Source organism: Lonchura striata, chromosome 3 (assembly GCF_050655825.1).
Source record: "Lonchura striata isolate lonStrDom1 chromosome 3, ASM5065582v1, whole genome shotgun sequence".
NCBI classification, from domain to species: Eukaryota; Metazoa; Chordata; class Aves; order Passeriformes; family Estrildidae; genus Lonchura; species Lonchura striata.
In genome coordinates, this window is record NC_140705.1 from 26,711,409 (window position 1) to 26,728,757 (window position 17,349).

Here is a 17,349-nt window from a genome sequence, read left to right on the forward strand (position 1 = left end):
ATGACAACTTTTCAGTGTCCATTGGTAACTTTATACCTGAAGATTTTGTAGGAAGAAGATATACATAAGAACACTTGATCAGATTGTTTTAAAAATATTTTAAGAATCTCACTTACTTTTACAAATACCCTGACTTCATGAACAACTGATCTCCATGTCTGAATCATGCAGTTTTTTTCTCCAGTATTAGCTGAATTTTCTCTGTTGTCAGCTGTTTAACATTAGCTAATAATTTTCTCAAGTTTATATTTGTCTCTTTAAAGAACATAACTGCTGAAAATGATGATTATTAACAGACAGTCTTTGAAGGAAAATAGTCAGACAATATCAATCAAAAAATGGAGGATGAGTATGTGATTCTTGTGAAGAAAAAGGAAGAACAAGCAGTTCAGTCAATCATCACTCAATCAACCAATCTCAAGAGAATTTTGCATACCAAAACCCAAAATTCTCTAAAACTCATTTACCCATGTAAAAAAATCAAAGAAATAAAAAACCAATCAAAACCCCAAACAAAACCAAAATCAAAACCAAACCAAAACTAAAAAAAAACACTAAAAGAACAAAACAGGACTCAGCTTATTTTTATACAAGTAATCCATTTGCAGAGGTATAGAAGCAAAAAATTCTGAAACTATCTGTAAAGAGAATGCCTCATACATGCTACCTGTGTAATACTATTTTTAGTAAAATGAAGAGGTGACAATGAAGGCACAATCTTCACAATGAAATGTTGCACTTCTGTTACTTTTGACTTTTTGGCAAATATTTTTAAACAGGATAGGCTAATTTTGGCTTCCAAAAAATATCACTACAAACAACTGGAATGGCAGAGACTTTGAGAGGTTTGTCCAATATATTATTAGTCTAAAAACATCTAGATGCACAAAAAAAGAAGCACTCAGAAAACACGTGAACTAGGAAAAAAGAATCAATGTCCCCATGGAGTAAGGCAAATTATCTTTCTCTCCTGCTGACTAGCCAAGGAAAAAGGGAAGATTGGCATTAGAATCAGAGATTACTGAACACAATATGAGACATATGAAATTGTAGACTCTGGAAAACTGAAAACCCAGCTAAAAGAAAGTGGACTTTTCCTTACTGGACGTGAAAGATACTGGGGAAAATTACTTTGAGAGAAAAGAGTAATTTTGAAGTTACATATAAATGCAATTAAGAAAGGATTTTGGAGTAAATACAAAAGAATAGTTAGAAAGGAATATATGAAATAAAAAGTCTTAAGAATTGAAATTAATATACTTCTAATATTTTTACCATTTTAGAAGCATTAACAAGGAAAAAGTTTGATATATACATTGTTCAGAATCTCTTTCCACTCACCTTTGGACACTTCTCCTGTATGTAAATCAGGAGAAACATGTTTAGACCAAAGTTCCATAGACACAGCCAGTGCTGATGGAAGGCCATTGTCTAAAATTTCAGCAGGAAACACTTCAGCCACTTCAGTGAGAGTTTTCTTGCTTTGGGGCATAGTAGGTAAACAGGTGATATTGTTTATTCCATCAACACAAAGAAACCCAGTGGAGCAGGAGTGTATAAGACAATCATTGTAATTAAGCTCACAGCTTCGTCCCTGAAAGAGAGTTTTCAAAAAAAAGGACACTTTTTGAAGGCATTTCATAGTGAAGTTAGTTACAATTATTGCTTTCTTTTGATTCTAAAATATTGTTTGCTTATATTAAGCTGTTTACACTTTCAAAAGGAAATATTATGTGGAAAATATTCCTTAACTAATTTAATAGTATAGTTGGATATTTTAAATTTTAACTGAGTGACATTTTGATTCTGCTAATCAAGAAAAATAATTTCCCTACAGACTTGCAATTGCAAAGTATCAAAGATAATATTGTTACCAGTAATAAAAAGTGGTTAAAATTTCTTCAGTTAGAACGTAGGTTTAAAAAAGACTTTTTACAGAGGACTTAGCTGTCTAAAAATCTATGGCTTGCTCTTACTTGCAAGCTAATGTTCTTTCCTTGTGTACATTGCATCCCATTGTTGTCTGTTGCTACCAAATCTACACACATTCCCTGTTAATACCCTGCATTCACAGACAACACTTAGAAAAGAAAATATATAGTGGCAGTCTCCAATTGGACCAGGCAATCATTTCCTATTTTGTTATCAAGAGTAAAAATTCATGCAAAGTCTGAAATGTCCTCCCTATTAATAAAGTAAATATGTTCACATTCAGTGGTCTGTAAAACAGGCAAGAAATAATTTTGTGAATTAAACGCATTCTTGAAGTGTGAAATAAATATATGCTGAAGTCAGGCCTGGGTTCATTATATTTTCACTTCTGTTGCAATGAACTAATAGGCTACGTGAAGAAAGACAGCTTACAGCTCTCTTAGAAGGATGCTACATCTTTGCATAACTATTTAAAATATACTCACTGTCATCCCTGAAGAAAGACATCTCTCACAACATATTATCATTATATAATTTCTGACTGAATTTTCTCCTGCAACTGGAGCACATCTAAAAATATCCAAGCCTTCCCTAGACCTCAAGAGGCTCTAGGGAATGTGTTCATTACACGCTTTCCTTCAGACAAATGCCTAAATAGTCTTTCTTGTCTACCTGGCTGACTATTCACACAGAGCTTGGGACAGCTTATATTTTATGAGATCTCTGTCAGTTATTATATTAATTTATTATATTAAGAAACAATAGGAAGGACAAGAGAGACTGGAAAAAATGCAAACATGAAAACTGAAATGACTTTTTTATAAATAGTTTAAATTTTTTGAGGTTTAAAACAGAAGAGGTTAAATTGATGGGTTTTGAGTAATTTTGATGCATTCATGTTTGTTTCAATCAACTTCTTAATTTGTTTTGGCAAGCAGACAAGCTATCTGGTAAATTCATGGCATCTTATAAAATAATTCACTGTATCGGTATTCCAAAACACAAAGGACAAACAGGCCAATTAATGTGTCAGTTTTCATGCATTTCCTTCTTGCTCTTTTCTAATTCTACATATAGAACAAATGATCAGTTTGAGCAAGCTCATAATCATTCTTCATCCTATAAAATTATGTTTCAGTATGACTTTCTTGTGACAGATTAGTACATTTTTATGACTACTACATTTAATGGCAAAGAGCATTTGATTACGATTTTATGACTCATAGAAACAAGCAGATGTGGATAACCTCCAGTGTGCATGAAGGGTACATTAAGTAGTCATAGATAAATTTGATAGCACTGAAAGTGCCTGTAAATGCCTTAACAGTTTCCGTGCAGGGGGATGGAATCTTTTAGCTTGTGCAGATTTAAAAGTAGGTATATGTCTATCAATGGTTCCACTTAAAAAGTAAACACTTATTTCATATCCCACTGACTGTGCTTTTCTTCTGAAAATTTATGAGAGATTTCACAATCTATGCTTTATGATCCATACTTTGGGTAGCAGTACAGACACAGAGTACAGAAGATTTACATACACACTGTAGCTGGAGTTCTTTTAATACTTATTTCTCTGTGAGTTTTACTATTTCCACTCCACACCTATTCATGGTTAGGAGCCAGTTAGGAACCAATATACCTCTTGAGGTGTTTAGAGCATAGCTTCTTATCCTTGACACTGAAGATAGGTATATTAAAAATGTTTCTGTGGTGGATCCCCCACCATGTTTTGTTTTACTTTTGTATTTCTTCCCAAAGCATAGTGGAATTGGAGGGGCTGAAGATGGAAAAATGAATAATTGAATAAAAAGCAAAGATGATATGTCTTAAATTTCAGCTGATTCAAAGGCTTGTTACTTTTCCTTCTGCAAAGGCTTGCTTGTTCTGCAATACACTGTACAATTAATAGGCAAACTATGTACTAATAGAAAAACTGCCCCCATGGGTCAAATATCTATCTAGCTCCATCATCACTGAGCTATTAATGAATACTTTGGGAAGAAAACAGGAAGAAAACAAGTAGAGCTAGCATCTGGTAACTCACCAAATATGCTATTCAAACTTTTTGCAGTAAGTAAATCAAAGATTCCCTGAGCCAGGTTAACATTCAGAAGAGTAATTTGAATAACAATGACTCTATCCTCCTTCTAACCCCTTTTTGGTTTATTTGTACTTCTAGTCTCTACAGCATCACACAACACTGACTTGTACCAATAAATTTTGCACTAATTGAAAAAATAATTGATTTAAACAGATTTTAATCTTTCTCTCTGGTGGTTTTATTTGGTACTCCTAAGTTTTTTTGGGTTCTTTGGTCAGACATAAATGTTAAAAAATTTGTGAACCTGATCTTCTCCATTACAATTTTTCATGTAAGATAAGCATGAATATTTAAGGAAAAAATGAGATTATTGTAACATAAGGATCTGACTGTTTTCCATATAAGAAGACCATGGCCTTCAAGTGATGTATCCTTCATGACTACTTGACATTGTTTTGAAAGCCAATCTGCTTTAGAAGACAAAAAGGCAGCAGTTACTGTGGTCTGTGGGAAGTATCAATGTTACCCATTCTATTTTGAAAAACCACCTTTCAAAAATTATATTAATTTTTATGAGATTTGTTTTTCCTTCTCAAGATAGTTTGTCAGTAAATTTTGTCAGATTATTTGCATTGTTAAGATCCATTTTTACCTACCAAGCCCTTATGGTAAAATAAGACTTTACAAAATTGTAGACAAAGAGTCACTGGAACAGGGAGAAATTCCTGGTGAATTCCTTGAACAAAGCATACATCACTTTTGTTCTGTGATTCCATTTCATTCAAGAAATATATCAACAATTCTGAGCAAGCTTAAAAAGAAAAAGTATTTTCTGTGCAACGTTGAGCAGCCAGGTAAAAGGAAAAGATAAGAAAGAATTTCAGCATCTCACCACAAATCCTGGCTTGCAAAAACAGGAGTAACCAAAGCTGGGCTCTTTCTGAACACAGATACCATGTATGCAGGGGTTGGATATGCACTCATCAACATCCAACTCACAATGGAGTCCTTCCCATCCTGTCAGACAAAAAAGAAAAGCAAACTCCAATAAAATCCACATCCATTTACTGAGTGTCAATGGAAAAAAGGTATGGGTAACTATCATCCATTCTCACATATTTAGACATACATATTATGGCATGAATATGAACTTTTTTGGGCTGTGGTTTCTCGGAGTAGAAAAAAATAAAGGGAAGAAACTAAAAAGGGAAACTCTGGGAATACTGTACCAGGTCAATGAGGAAGACATTTTCTGAACAAATACTTTGTGTTTAAACACTATGAGATTCCATCTTCTCACAGTTCATTAGTTAGATTACTGGAAATTTTATTTTATTAGCATTTCTTACTAAAATCTCCTTTACAAGTACATACACCATAAATTAGAGGATAAATTCTCATCTTGGACCTGTGCTTTAGATCATGTAATTTAAGCTTGTCTCAAACTTGCTCCTTGTAGGCTAAACGGAAATTGAGTCAGTCCATTTGCTTTATAAATACAAACCCAGAACTCTGTAAAATATGGCTAGTTAATGAAGAGCACCAGACTTTCTGCCATGATATTCCCATCACCTATTACAGATTTGTTTTTTCTCCATTTTACTATTTCTAAACAAACTAACAAAGAAAACCCCAACAGCCTCACAAGCCTCCTTGCAGTGCTTGGCTGCTATAAATCTAGTTGTCACTGTTCAGACTTCACCTCAGAGTATGCACCAAATGGATTCACCTGTTATATTCCAGTCTTGCTTTAGCTGCCCTGGTGAAGAGCAGCCTGCCCAGTTAAAGACTTAATCCATGAGCCTGCTATTAATTCCAACAGCTGCTGTTGCTGCTTTTGAGGTGTCTGTGGTGCTGTTAGAACAGAGTTTACATCTCTCCACACTGTTCTGCACCTGAACAGCCTGAAGCTGCAGCCACAGAACCTGAACATGGATCTATTATTTTAAGGGTATGGGGCCTGCTACTGGGACAATAGCTGACAAAATTCATGATCCATTACAAAATGCATTTGTCAGAACTAAATCCATTCCCTTTCCTGGTATCATATGCTGTCACCACATGCTTCACTTTGTTCTCTGGAAGTTTGTGGAAAGCTGCAATCATCTGCCTTATTCCTATTTCAGTCTTGGTACTATCCCTTTCCCATTTCATTAAATTACAACAGGGAATCTGTTAAGGGGTATATCAGACTATCTGCCCAGTTGTTTCCCATTGTTGCCTTTACAGACCAAAGAATCCCCAATCCCAGCTCCATATTTCTATAGGTGAAGCTAAGAAGAGAAATATAAGATCTATTATATGTGAACAGTCAAAGCCTGCAAAAAATGCCAGTTTTTTTCCCAGGTATTTCTACTTTCTCTCTCTGGATGATATTTTTTTTCTTCTAATCCCTTTCTTCAGATGTGCAACTTTGAAAAAGTTACTCTTCTCAAAGGTTCCCCTGCCACTCCAAATTCACCCCTTTTCAGAGCTGTAACCTCATCTGTTCAGACATTTTAGAGGCTCAAATAACATTGGAAAATACAGTATTAATTAAAAAAACCCTCAAGATATGTAAAAATTATGTATATACTTAATGCAGGTGGTTTTTATTCTGTGTTTTTGCCTAATGGAAAAGTGATTTACAGATTTTTCACCCCTACTAACACATGGTATTATTGAAAGGAATATAACAGAAAGTCAGCCATGCTTGGGTTGGGAGGTATTTAAAACATGTTAGCTGTAGCAGTGAGTTCCAAAGCTCCAGAAAACTTTCTCCTACTTATACCAAGAGTTTCCATGTTGCACAGAGACAGCAATCACAGTTCTTGGCTAGTGAGCAATTTTTAAATGTCTATATTAAAATATATTTGATGTATTATTTTAATGAGCTTTAAAAATAAGAAAAAAAATGTACTTGGCAATGTATTCTGGGTGAAGCTCTTTAATGACTAAAAAATACATCTTTAAGTTTTTAAGTCATTAGTATTGATGGAGAGGGATATGGCCATATGCAATACCAGGTGGATATGCAGTACTAAAGTTAGGTAATGACTCAGATTTTTTAGGATTGGAAAGATCTTTATTATCATGAATTCTGCATGAAAAAGTCCAAAAAGTTTTCACTTATTGGTTCATATATTGGAACTATGATGTTTTTCTGAATTATCAAGTATCTCTTTGACATTAAGAAAAGTTGCTAAGGAATATTAAGCTGTAATCAACATAGTACTACACATAATTAGCCTTTAGTAAGCCAAATATACTTATATTTAAGTCTTAGATGTTAGAAAATCATTCCTTATTAGCAACTAAACAAATTAATAAACTGCCAAATCGACTGTCATTATACACATGCATTTGTTTGCTTCAGAATCTTCCATATTTTTTGAAAAAGATCTCTTACATATAATTTTGTAAGCTGCATTAAGATGAATTCAGAATAAGAAAAAATGCCAAATATATTAATATTCAAATTTCTCTGTTCTTTCTTTTAAATGTAGAACGAGTAGAAAGACTCTAGAGAAGTATTATATATATAAAGTCCCTTCAGGAGAGATTGCTAGCATGTTTTCTCTTGTAAATTGAAACCAACAATGTGAACATATTTTGGCACAATGTAACTAGATCACATATATGGAGATAGCATGAGTTAACAGAGTATTTATAATGTAAAATAGATCTAAATTATCTCTAAAATAACCAGTAAGAAACCCTGTGTCAGTACATTCACAGAAATCATTCAGCAGCGGAAGTGAGTAAAATAGTAAATAGATTTAAACTGAAAAAATTAAAGTTTCAGGAGGCAGGTACTCATATATTTCTTATTTTAAGACTGTCTTATGGAGCAGAATTCTACTTATGTATATGGATTAGAAATCCTACTTATGTTGAGAAAAGGCTTTTTATTAGTAGACATGACAGGAGATTGTAAGTAGTCCTGAAAAGATTAAATTTGTGATTGCAAGACAATGCAGGCTGATTGTGACCTTTGCTTTTGTATAAATACTAAATCTCTTATATTTTCATAAGCCACTAGACTTGTTTTAGTTGATATCTGTCAGAATTAGAAATCAGTTCTCACTTTTTAAGCCAGTGCCTCATTCTATTTTATAATAGAATGAAAATTTTTTAAAAATTAAATAATTATTTTTTAAATTAAAATTATTTAACTAAAAATTATTTAAAAAATTATTTTTAATACCAGCCAGCAGAATAAGCATAGGTATGCCTTACAACACCAACACTAAGGATAATAATAAAAATGTTAGTTAAAGTCTTCAGAATTTCTCCTCAGTCAATCTCATTCTATAGGTAGTGAAATTATTTTGCTGTTAAACAGTGACTATTTGATGGCTTGGTCAGTAAGTTATATTAGTAAAGATCATAAACTATAAACCTGGCTCTAGATATACTAGAGCCAGTGAGCTTGCTTTACTTTGAAGCCTTTCACATGTGCTTACTGGAGTAGTTAATTCTCTTTAGATTTCCTTCAAAAAGCTTTGCAAAGAGATAGCATTTTTGTACCTTATACTTCATATATAACAAAAGAGCTCGGTATAGTTTACCAATTTTCTCACTAGCAACAGTGATAATTCAAAATGATCATTGTGTAAGATTGCTCTGTCATATGGCAGTTACCTTGTTGACATTTACAAGTGTATCCATTGATATGATCAGCGCAGGCTGAGCCATGCAGACAGGGTGATGAATTACACTCATTAACTTCTATCTCACAAAATTGTCCAGAAAATCCAGCAAGACACCTGAAGAAAACAACATTTCAAAGTGTTATACTATGCAGAGATATCATACAAAATAGACCTTGTATGAAAACAATGTGTCTAAAATGTGTGTATTAACAAGACATCAACCATTGCTTTCTGTTTCAAGGTATTTTACTGGAACACTTCCAAGCTCCATGTTGTGATACATGCTGGTCTTTTAAGGGATTTATGATGGCAAAACCCATCCAAAAATTTCACATCTGGACCACAATCAAGCATAACAGTCTCAATTAGAGTGTACTGGCTCTATCAAGGTGAATACAAACCTTTCTTTATGTACTCTTGGGAGATTGTCTACTAAAATAATTTAGCTAAGTAACTGCAGCCTATGTTTGTAAATCTGCTTGCTGACAAATGTGTACTATCAAATAGAAACAACAGCATAAAAGCTAATCTTCAGGTCCCAATCTTTAATTATTATTGTAGGCAAAAAATATTAGTTTTCTTAAAAAAATTCTTCTGTATTTTTGTGGTCGTAAATTCTATGTGAGAATTGATATCAAAGTAGTTCCATATTTCAACATATACATTACAAGATTTACAAGACCTTTAATGAAATTCAAAAATCCTACTAATTTCATTATTGAAACGTGTTTGTGTATATGCACACAGCTTTATGGATATATGCAAATATGTTCTAAAAACCATGGTCCCATAATGGTATTAATAAAATTTACTCTTTTGAGATGTGTTGTACATGGATATATTTCACATGAAACAATGTTTCAAAAACTCCTTTTACTAACTGGGTGGTGCACATCTTGTAATGTTGTCTTGGGTCTAGTGAAAAGCATAAAGGTTTCTGCCTCATTTAAGAGGGAGATGAGTACCTTACCCAAGTGTCTTTGAGTAAATCCAAGTAGTCACAGTCACCTACTCTTCAAGGGGCTACAGTGAATGAATTCAACATATATAATTAGAATGAGGTACCTGCAGTGCCTACCTTAGCTTTCCACATTGTGCAGCAAAAGAGGAGGGTGGACCATGAAACACATGTGTGTGACACCTCCTGAGGGATTATTACACCATGTATCAGAAATTATACTTTGGTTTATTTTTGCTGTGACTACTAGACTATGTTTGTTTCATTTTGTATGGAATACACTCTGAGTAATGACAATTTGGAATCTACCACAAAAAGAATAACAGAACAGATTTGTCAAAGTCTACATCAACTACAGATGACAGCTATGGCACACTGCTTGGAAAATAAACAAACTGAAGCACACACTACTATTTTTCAAATATCGAGTCATAATGTATGAGAGAAAAAGCATGGAAAATACACCTTAATGAGTGCTCCATAAACCCACCTGTTATTTGGTTGAAAAACATTTTAAAAAAATCACTGAGAAGATACTGTTTGGTACTTTGATCCTATTTGTAAATGTCAAAGTCCAGTAGCTAGAACACAACTTCATATACCCAGCATTAGTCACCCCAACATTCACCTATGCTCAGTGGAATAAAGAAAGTAGAGGATGATTCAGATCACTGAAATCTTAAATCGTTTTCTTCATATACCTTTGTCTTCAGACTGTCTACAGAGCATATTAAGAAAAAAAAAATTAAAAGACCAGAAAAAACCAAATTGAAGGGAGTAAATTTTCCCAGATATCTAGTATATCAGGTCTTACATATATCAGTATGTACAAGGTGCCCTTTTTCCCATGTCAGACAATCATTCAACTTATAGAATACTTTAGAATATTGGAAGCATTTAGCATACTGATGTGTTATATATTTTTGGTAAAAAATGGAATAGCACGGTATTCAGTTTGTTCAAAAAGCATGATGTGATACAAAAAATGCTTAATCACTGCAAAGGTAACCATGCCATTAACTAAATTATTCTGAACAATTATGAAGCAACTAAAAGTAAGCTAAAACAACAGCTTAGTATCAGCAGCTTTCACAAATTTCCCAAAATTGCAACCAGCTTTATGCTTTATTAAGAGTTTTAATTAAATTAACACTTAGGATGTAACAAACACTTCAATAATTTCTTAATCTTTTGTTCACTCCCACCTTCCTTCATATCTACTCCTTTTGTTCTGCCTCTCCACATTCTTACTTCCCTTCTTTGCTTTTTTCTAGAACATTAGGAAGGACAGAAGCAGTAGGATTTAAATACAACTGATATTAGAAAGTTTAAGTAGGTATGGAATACAGATCTTGTTGCTATTAATAGAAGTAAACATAACTGAAACACTCTGGAAGATATTTCTATGTGTTGTTTAAGACATGAACATCCTGCAAACAAAAAACGGAGTCTTTTAGATAGCTTTAATAAGAAGGTATGATCACTGCAAATATTGTATGTTGATTACCATCTAACAGAAAACAATGTACGTCTTTGTAAGTAAATGCATATCTAGGTTTATCAGCAAATAACTCCTAGGGCTTATCTAACAAAGTAAGTTAGTGTGCTGTGGAGTCTGAGCTTTTAAACTTACAGAAGGATCAACATAAGATCAATAGTTTCGTACTGAAAAGTAGAAAAAAATAGTACTCATTTGCTGTAAGAATAATGCATTTACAATTTATTTATTACCGGTTTTAGGGATGTTGACAAAGATCTTTCTCTTTTCTGTCATTCCCTGCAGATTTTTTCATCTCATATAAGATGCTGACATACTGTGGTGCAAATATAATCCCTTTTGTGCTGTGCCTTTATATCAATCATTATCAGGAGTGATTATCTTAATTTGAGCATATGCCAAAGCAATAGCTGAACAAAAGACTGAAAAGAGAGAATTAAATGAAGGATTTTGATCTATGACAATTCTTGGTACAGTGACAGTAAATTTTTTTCTTTGTTAGTAAACTTTCAGCCTCAGAGAAAATCTACAAGAATCCAAACGTCAGTCACATTTTTCTCTGTAACACTGATTTGTATCTTGCAACTCACTCTTTGTAACTCATTACTCATTGGGTCTGTTTTGTATTTCACCATTTGAGTCCATTTTTTTTTTACCTTTCCTTCTCTCTCCCTCTCTTTCTTCATTGCCTTGTGACCTTTTACAGCTTATGAATAATTTGTGTATCAGTGAGATATGAGGTTCAGAAAAAACATGGTTTCTACAACACAGAAGTTTATTAGGTTTATCTGGAGCAATAATTAACAGCAATTGTACTTAGAAGAGAATGTTTATGCTGTAACCTTTACCTGCTTATGTGACTCAGTCAACTTGGTAGAATCAATGAATTTTGTGGACCAGACCACACCATAAAATTTTTTGGGAACATCCGTTTTTCTTTGTGAATGTTAACCCTGATGACTTTGTTAATATTTTGCTAATACCTCCAGGTCAGATAATTAGGATCTTGGGCAGAATAATAGATGAATGTGAAAAGAACATCTCCTGAGCAAATGCCTTAGCTAAAATTGTCCTGTACATGTGCAATCTCTTTTGACATTAGTCATGATTTTTTTTTCCAAAGCTGAATTTTCTGTCCAAAATAAATCTAGTTAACTGCTCGACTGTAACAGGCCAGATTTGTCACTGCAAATTTACACTGGGATTGCTATACATTATTAATAAGCTATGAAAAGTCACTGGCTAAATGTCATGGATACTGAGATATAGCAGTACCTTGGGATTTGTACAGCAAACAGTTTAGTTTTAATCATCTTGGATCACAAGGTGCCTTGACATTTGCAAGGCAACTTTTTCCTTTTTAACTTCCAGTGGAATCACACCTCTATTATCCCAATCATAATTCTTAACTTCAAATGTGATATAAAGTTTTACTGTCTAAATTAAAGAAGTGAAAAATCGATCAAACATAGACGTTATAATTCATTTAATCGATTCTCATACGCCAGCTTGAAAAGGAAAAAAGGAAGAGCAAGGAAAACCAGATAATTTAACCATCTTCAGAATTATTAGAGACATTTCCAGTGAAATACATAACCCCAGCACTACTGAGGCATGACCTTCATAAGAAGTATTAGCACTACAAACTTGTGTAGAACCTTTTTAATTAAAAAAAAAAAATGAGTAAGAGCACTGATTAATTTTAAATATATCTACGATTTTAACGTGATTTCTTAAAGCTTTAAATTTTTGGTAGTGGGGAATTTTTCTAGAGTGATAAATAAAAAATTCATTATTTATCATACTTCACTCTCTAACAGCTAACCTTTTGGATAGTAAATTTCACTTTACTGGAATACAATGTATAATTTTTGCCCTTTTAAGTAGTTTTATTCACAGACAAAATATAAAATATATATTATTTTATTTAACTGATTTTTTTCTCTCAAGATATACAAGGACAAACTTTTATCATATTATGTTCAGATGCAGCAATTCCCTAAGGAACACTGAAAAAAGGAAGGTATCACATGAAAGTAGATTATCTGCTGTGGGGTCATACATCTAGTCTGAATATTGTGGATGCTGCTGATGAAGCAGCAGACAAACCAATCAATGTGTATGATGTTAAATAAATACATACATAAATAGATACGTGTTCTACTGCTCTTGGAGTGTGAAAATTTGAGAAAAAAAAAAGAACATTGACCTCTGTGTGCACATGCGTGAACTCTTAGTGATTTCTGGGATCCTATGTTGGATCAGCATGGATATTTTTGGTATTGTGTTTTCACTAATGGGTTAAATTGATTGTCCTAAGACAAATGGCTCTGTTTTCAAAGTAATATGGGACAGCTGCCTGTTGTGGTGCGGCAGGCACTCCCCTTGCCACGATTCCCCGAGCGGTGCCGTGCTGGGCGGCGAGAGGGAAGAGAACGGGCGGCCGCTCCCCCTGTGAAGCTCTGCTGTCCCAGTTGGTGGTGAGGGAACAAACGAAGGCGACATGGGACTTGGGGGTGAACGGGAAGGTTTTATTCAGTGAGCCCCAAGACCTCTTTGGGAGTGGGAGCAGAGCTTTTATACAAGAATTCAGGAGGAGGGGTATAGGAACAGCAACCAATAAGGGAATAGCAGGGGAGGAGTTTAGGGCAGGACTAACATGTGACAAACCTATCAGGGGAAGCAGGGGAGTGGAAAAACACAAAGTAATCAATAGGGTGTTGAGCCTCACTAAACAGACAGGGAATGCTCTGGAAGCAGGGGAGGGAGCCTGGGAGGAGTGACAGGGAATGTTCTGGGGAAAGGGGCAGGGAAAGGGAGGATTGACAACTTGAAGATGAGGGAGTTAGGAAAGAGCTAGGGAAGATTGACAACTGGGGAGAGGAGGAGATTAGGGAGTGGGGGGGGGGTGAACAGATATTGAACAAATATCAAATTAAAGAAAAACACACCACCACAGCTGCCTCATCACTAATACTACTGAAAATTTCTTCTCCTGATGTACTTTGAAGCACGTTTCTTTGGAAAGAACTTAAGAAAGCAGCCACTAAGGAATTTACACAAATCTCCTGAGAGCTTTTCTCAGATTATTATCTCTAAAACCCTTCCCAAAGGTGATGCTATGATTGTTAATTTTAGAACATGACAATGCAGCTTTCCCCAAGCTACAAGTATAGCATATCACATTGCTTTCTTAATTTCCTTTTCCTCCTCTTATTCTAATTGGATGTACTGTCTAGAATGAAGCAAATTTATTTACTCTGAAGAAAAATTTTCCATAGAATAAAGTAAAAATACATTATAACTTTCCATCGTGGTCAGGAAATGTTAGTTCTATTTTAAAGAATATTCAATATTAATAAACAAGAAAATAATAATATTAGTGCACTTGAGTATATATATATATTTTTTAAAGGGTATTCCATTTATTCATCTAAAGTTCTGTTCTTATCATATCAGAATCAGAGTCCCTATTACAGATCTATAATCTGAAATAACAAGAGATATCTTTTCCTTTCTGCAGTCTTTCTTAGATTATGGGAAAAATAATTCAATTATTAATGTAATTTAGAGTGGTATGAAAATAGTTATTAGAGAAAAATTTATTTGAAAAGAGCAGTACATTATATAATCCAAGACTTCCTAGTTAAGATTCTTGTAAATTTTCTGGTTCTGATAGTCAGTAACTTCTCCATATTCATCATTAATTTATATTGAATATCTTTGCAAAGGTAAAATGAATTTTAAAAGTGTAATTAATAGTGCCATTCTTCTGGAGAACTACTTTTAGAACAGGAGTTACAAACCACAAAATTATAACCTTATCCATATGTTAACTTTTAACAGCCCCATATTTTCACTAACAATGAGAACTTATCATAGGCTTACAAGAGTGTCTGACTGGTTTAAAGATATCAGCCGTTTGATATATAATTATAAATGTATATAATTTATACTCACAGAAGTAAATGTAAGGAAGAATGAACTGATACATCAAGACTTTGTAAAGAATGAAGGAAACAGAAGAAATTTATTCTCTATCCCCTTGGAAAGGTGACCCTATCATCATATTGAACTGGATATACCCTAATGCAAGGCATCCTTATTCACAAAGGAGGAATGCTGCATGTAAAACCCCAAAACAGATTCAGATTGTTCTGATTGGAGTTGGAAGCTTTGCAACTTTTCAACTTTCTTTTTTTCAACTTTCTTAATCTTTCTTCTTAACTTGTAAAAGAGTTAATAGAACAGAGAACTAATTGCATCTACACAAAAAAAGAAAAAGACCATGGAATCATAGGACAGTAAGGACTTCATTAAGAGCTTTATTCCTGACTATAATAATATAAGTGTAATGAGGACTATATACTACTCTGGACACAGTGTTACCCTGGAAATTGTTGACTTTAATTAATGTATGTCAAATTAGTGTCTTTATTCTCAAAGAATATTTTGGGACAATCACAACACATACTAAACATTTGCTAATAAAAAGTTCCATTCTTTCTAAGGTCATTCTCATTACAAGAGACATTAAACTTTCTCAGTCCACTTGGATTCAGTCTTTATTTTCCCTATGAGAAAAGCAGATTTTACTGCCAGTAAAAGCTCCCACTGTGCTTAACATGGACATTCTTATTAAGTAATAAATTATGTACTGGCTAAATCACAGTTGGTGGGGTGTGACAGCGTTAAAGGAAAGGTTAATCTGTGGAATATCAGGCTACAATGAATACAGTAAAATAATCAGAATGGCTAAGTCTTGATGAAAATATATTAGAACTAAGACACTCCTTTATTTTATTAACCTACCCAGTTGGAAACTATATGCATTTATTCACATACCAGTAGTGTGGGCAGAATTAAAAGAGGAGCAGGAATGTGTGTGTGTGTGTGCTTGTGTCCTTGTAGAACTGATGAAAAGCCGCCATTCCCGTTTGCTAAAATAATCCATATTTGCAGTGAGATTTCATATAGAGGAAAGCTAACATCTGGTCAATCCTTTCTCAAACAGAATCTCTCTAAGCTTTTTACTAATAGTTCTTATACATAAAGAGATAAGTTAAGACAGGTCCTTAGCTGATGTAAACTCCTGTAATATCAGCCTTGACATGCTTTTCTGCTATCCAGGCATTCATTTAAAATCCAGGATACAAAAATCCAGGTTAATATCAGACACTATTTTCCTATTCTTCATTTACTTGTCCAATGTTCTTGGTTTAAATTAGCTCCTGTGTGCATGACTGTGTGTATATGACTGCACTGAGAACCATGCACATGAAAATAGAAGAGTTCAGTTAATACAGTTTACAAAATAAGTTAAGAGCTCACAAAATATTACAAGAGAATAGAAGAGAGCTGTTAAACACAGTTAACCCTTCTGTTATAAAATGTTCTGTACTACTTCAGTTTAATTTTTAAAGTACTATTTAAGACCTCTGCACTTCCCAACTCTGATAATACAGATAAAACACTCATAATGCAGAATTGTGAGCATATCATTAACAGCCTGCTATTTCTTGTGAAGACCAACCTCCCTACTCCTTATAGTTTATTGCTAGAATCCCCAGGGATCATTTCACAGGGGCTATCTCAGCTGATTCTTAGTGTTAGTAATTTTGGCTAGGTATTGTTAAAAAACAAGTGAAGTGTAACAAATTCCATTTCAGCATATATTCACAGTTTTCACAAATAATATCAACACAGTTTATCCTGTATCTCACTTTTGTTGCCTTTTAGTTCAGTAAATATGGTATTGCTGAACAAGAAACCACAGGGTTTGTTCATTCTAACATTGCAAGGCCATAGACCGGGGCTTATCAAGCCTGATTTGTCTGGACTTGTCTTAGGCTTGCCTGGAGCTTTGTTTTTAGCTTTTTTAGGTCTAGTAGACTTATATCTAATTTGTTTGAGTTTTGATTTTCATTGTACAACGGTATGCTGATATGTCTCTTTTTATAATAATTACAATGTAGCTCAGTGAAAACAAGTACTATTTCAGTGACACATTTTTTTGTGCATAGAATAAATTATGTGGTATTATGGAACACAATACTGGATAACAGTTGATGCCTTGAAAAATATAAACACAGAATGAGAGATTAAGGCTATCAGGAAATGATCACTGAGTAACTACTGGTCATTGAAGAGATAATACATTCGAAGCTGGGCAAAAATATCTTTAGGAGTAACAAATGACAAGTTTCCAACATAAATAAAACACCACTTACATGAAAAAATACAGATGTAACACAGAAAGCAAAAGAAGCAAGATATAGGACATGTT

General features: G+C 33.8%; 1 protein-coding gene across 1 annotated transcript in view; it reads right to left on the reverse strand.

Annotated features, from left to right (window-relative positions):
• The window catches only part of LOC110468097 (protein eyes shut homolog), a 386,727-nt gene that overhangs the window by 71,797 nt on the left and 297,581 nt on the right, over positions 1-17,349 (reverse strand). Inside the window, exons 25-27 of the mRNA XM_085574727.1 lie at positions 8,597-8,721; positions 4,866-4,990; positions 1,342-1,594 (exon numbers count right to left, since the gene is read on the reverse strand). Of these exons, the coding sequence (XP_085430853.1) occupies positions 1,342-1,594; positions 4,866-4,990; positions 8,597-8,721 (503 nt within the window). The remainder of the gene's footprint in view (positions 1-1,341; positions 1,595-4,865; positions 4,991-8,596; positions 8,722-17,349) is intronic.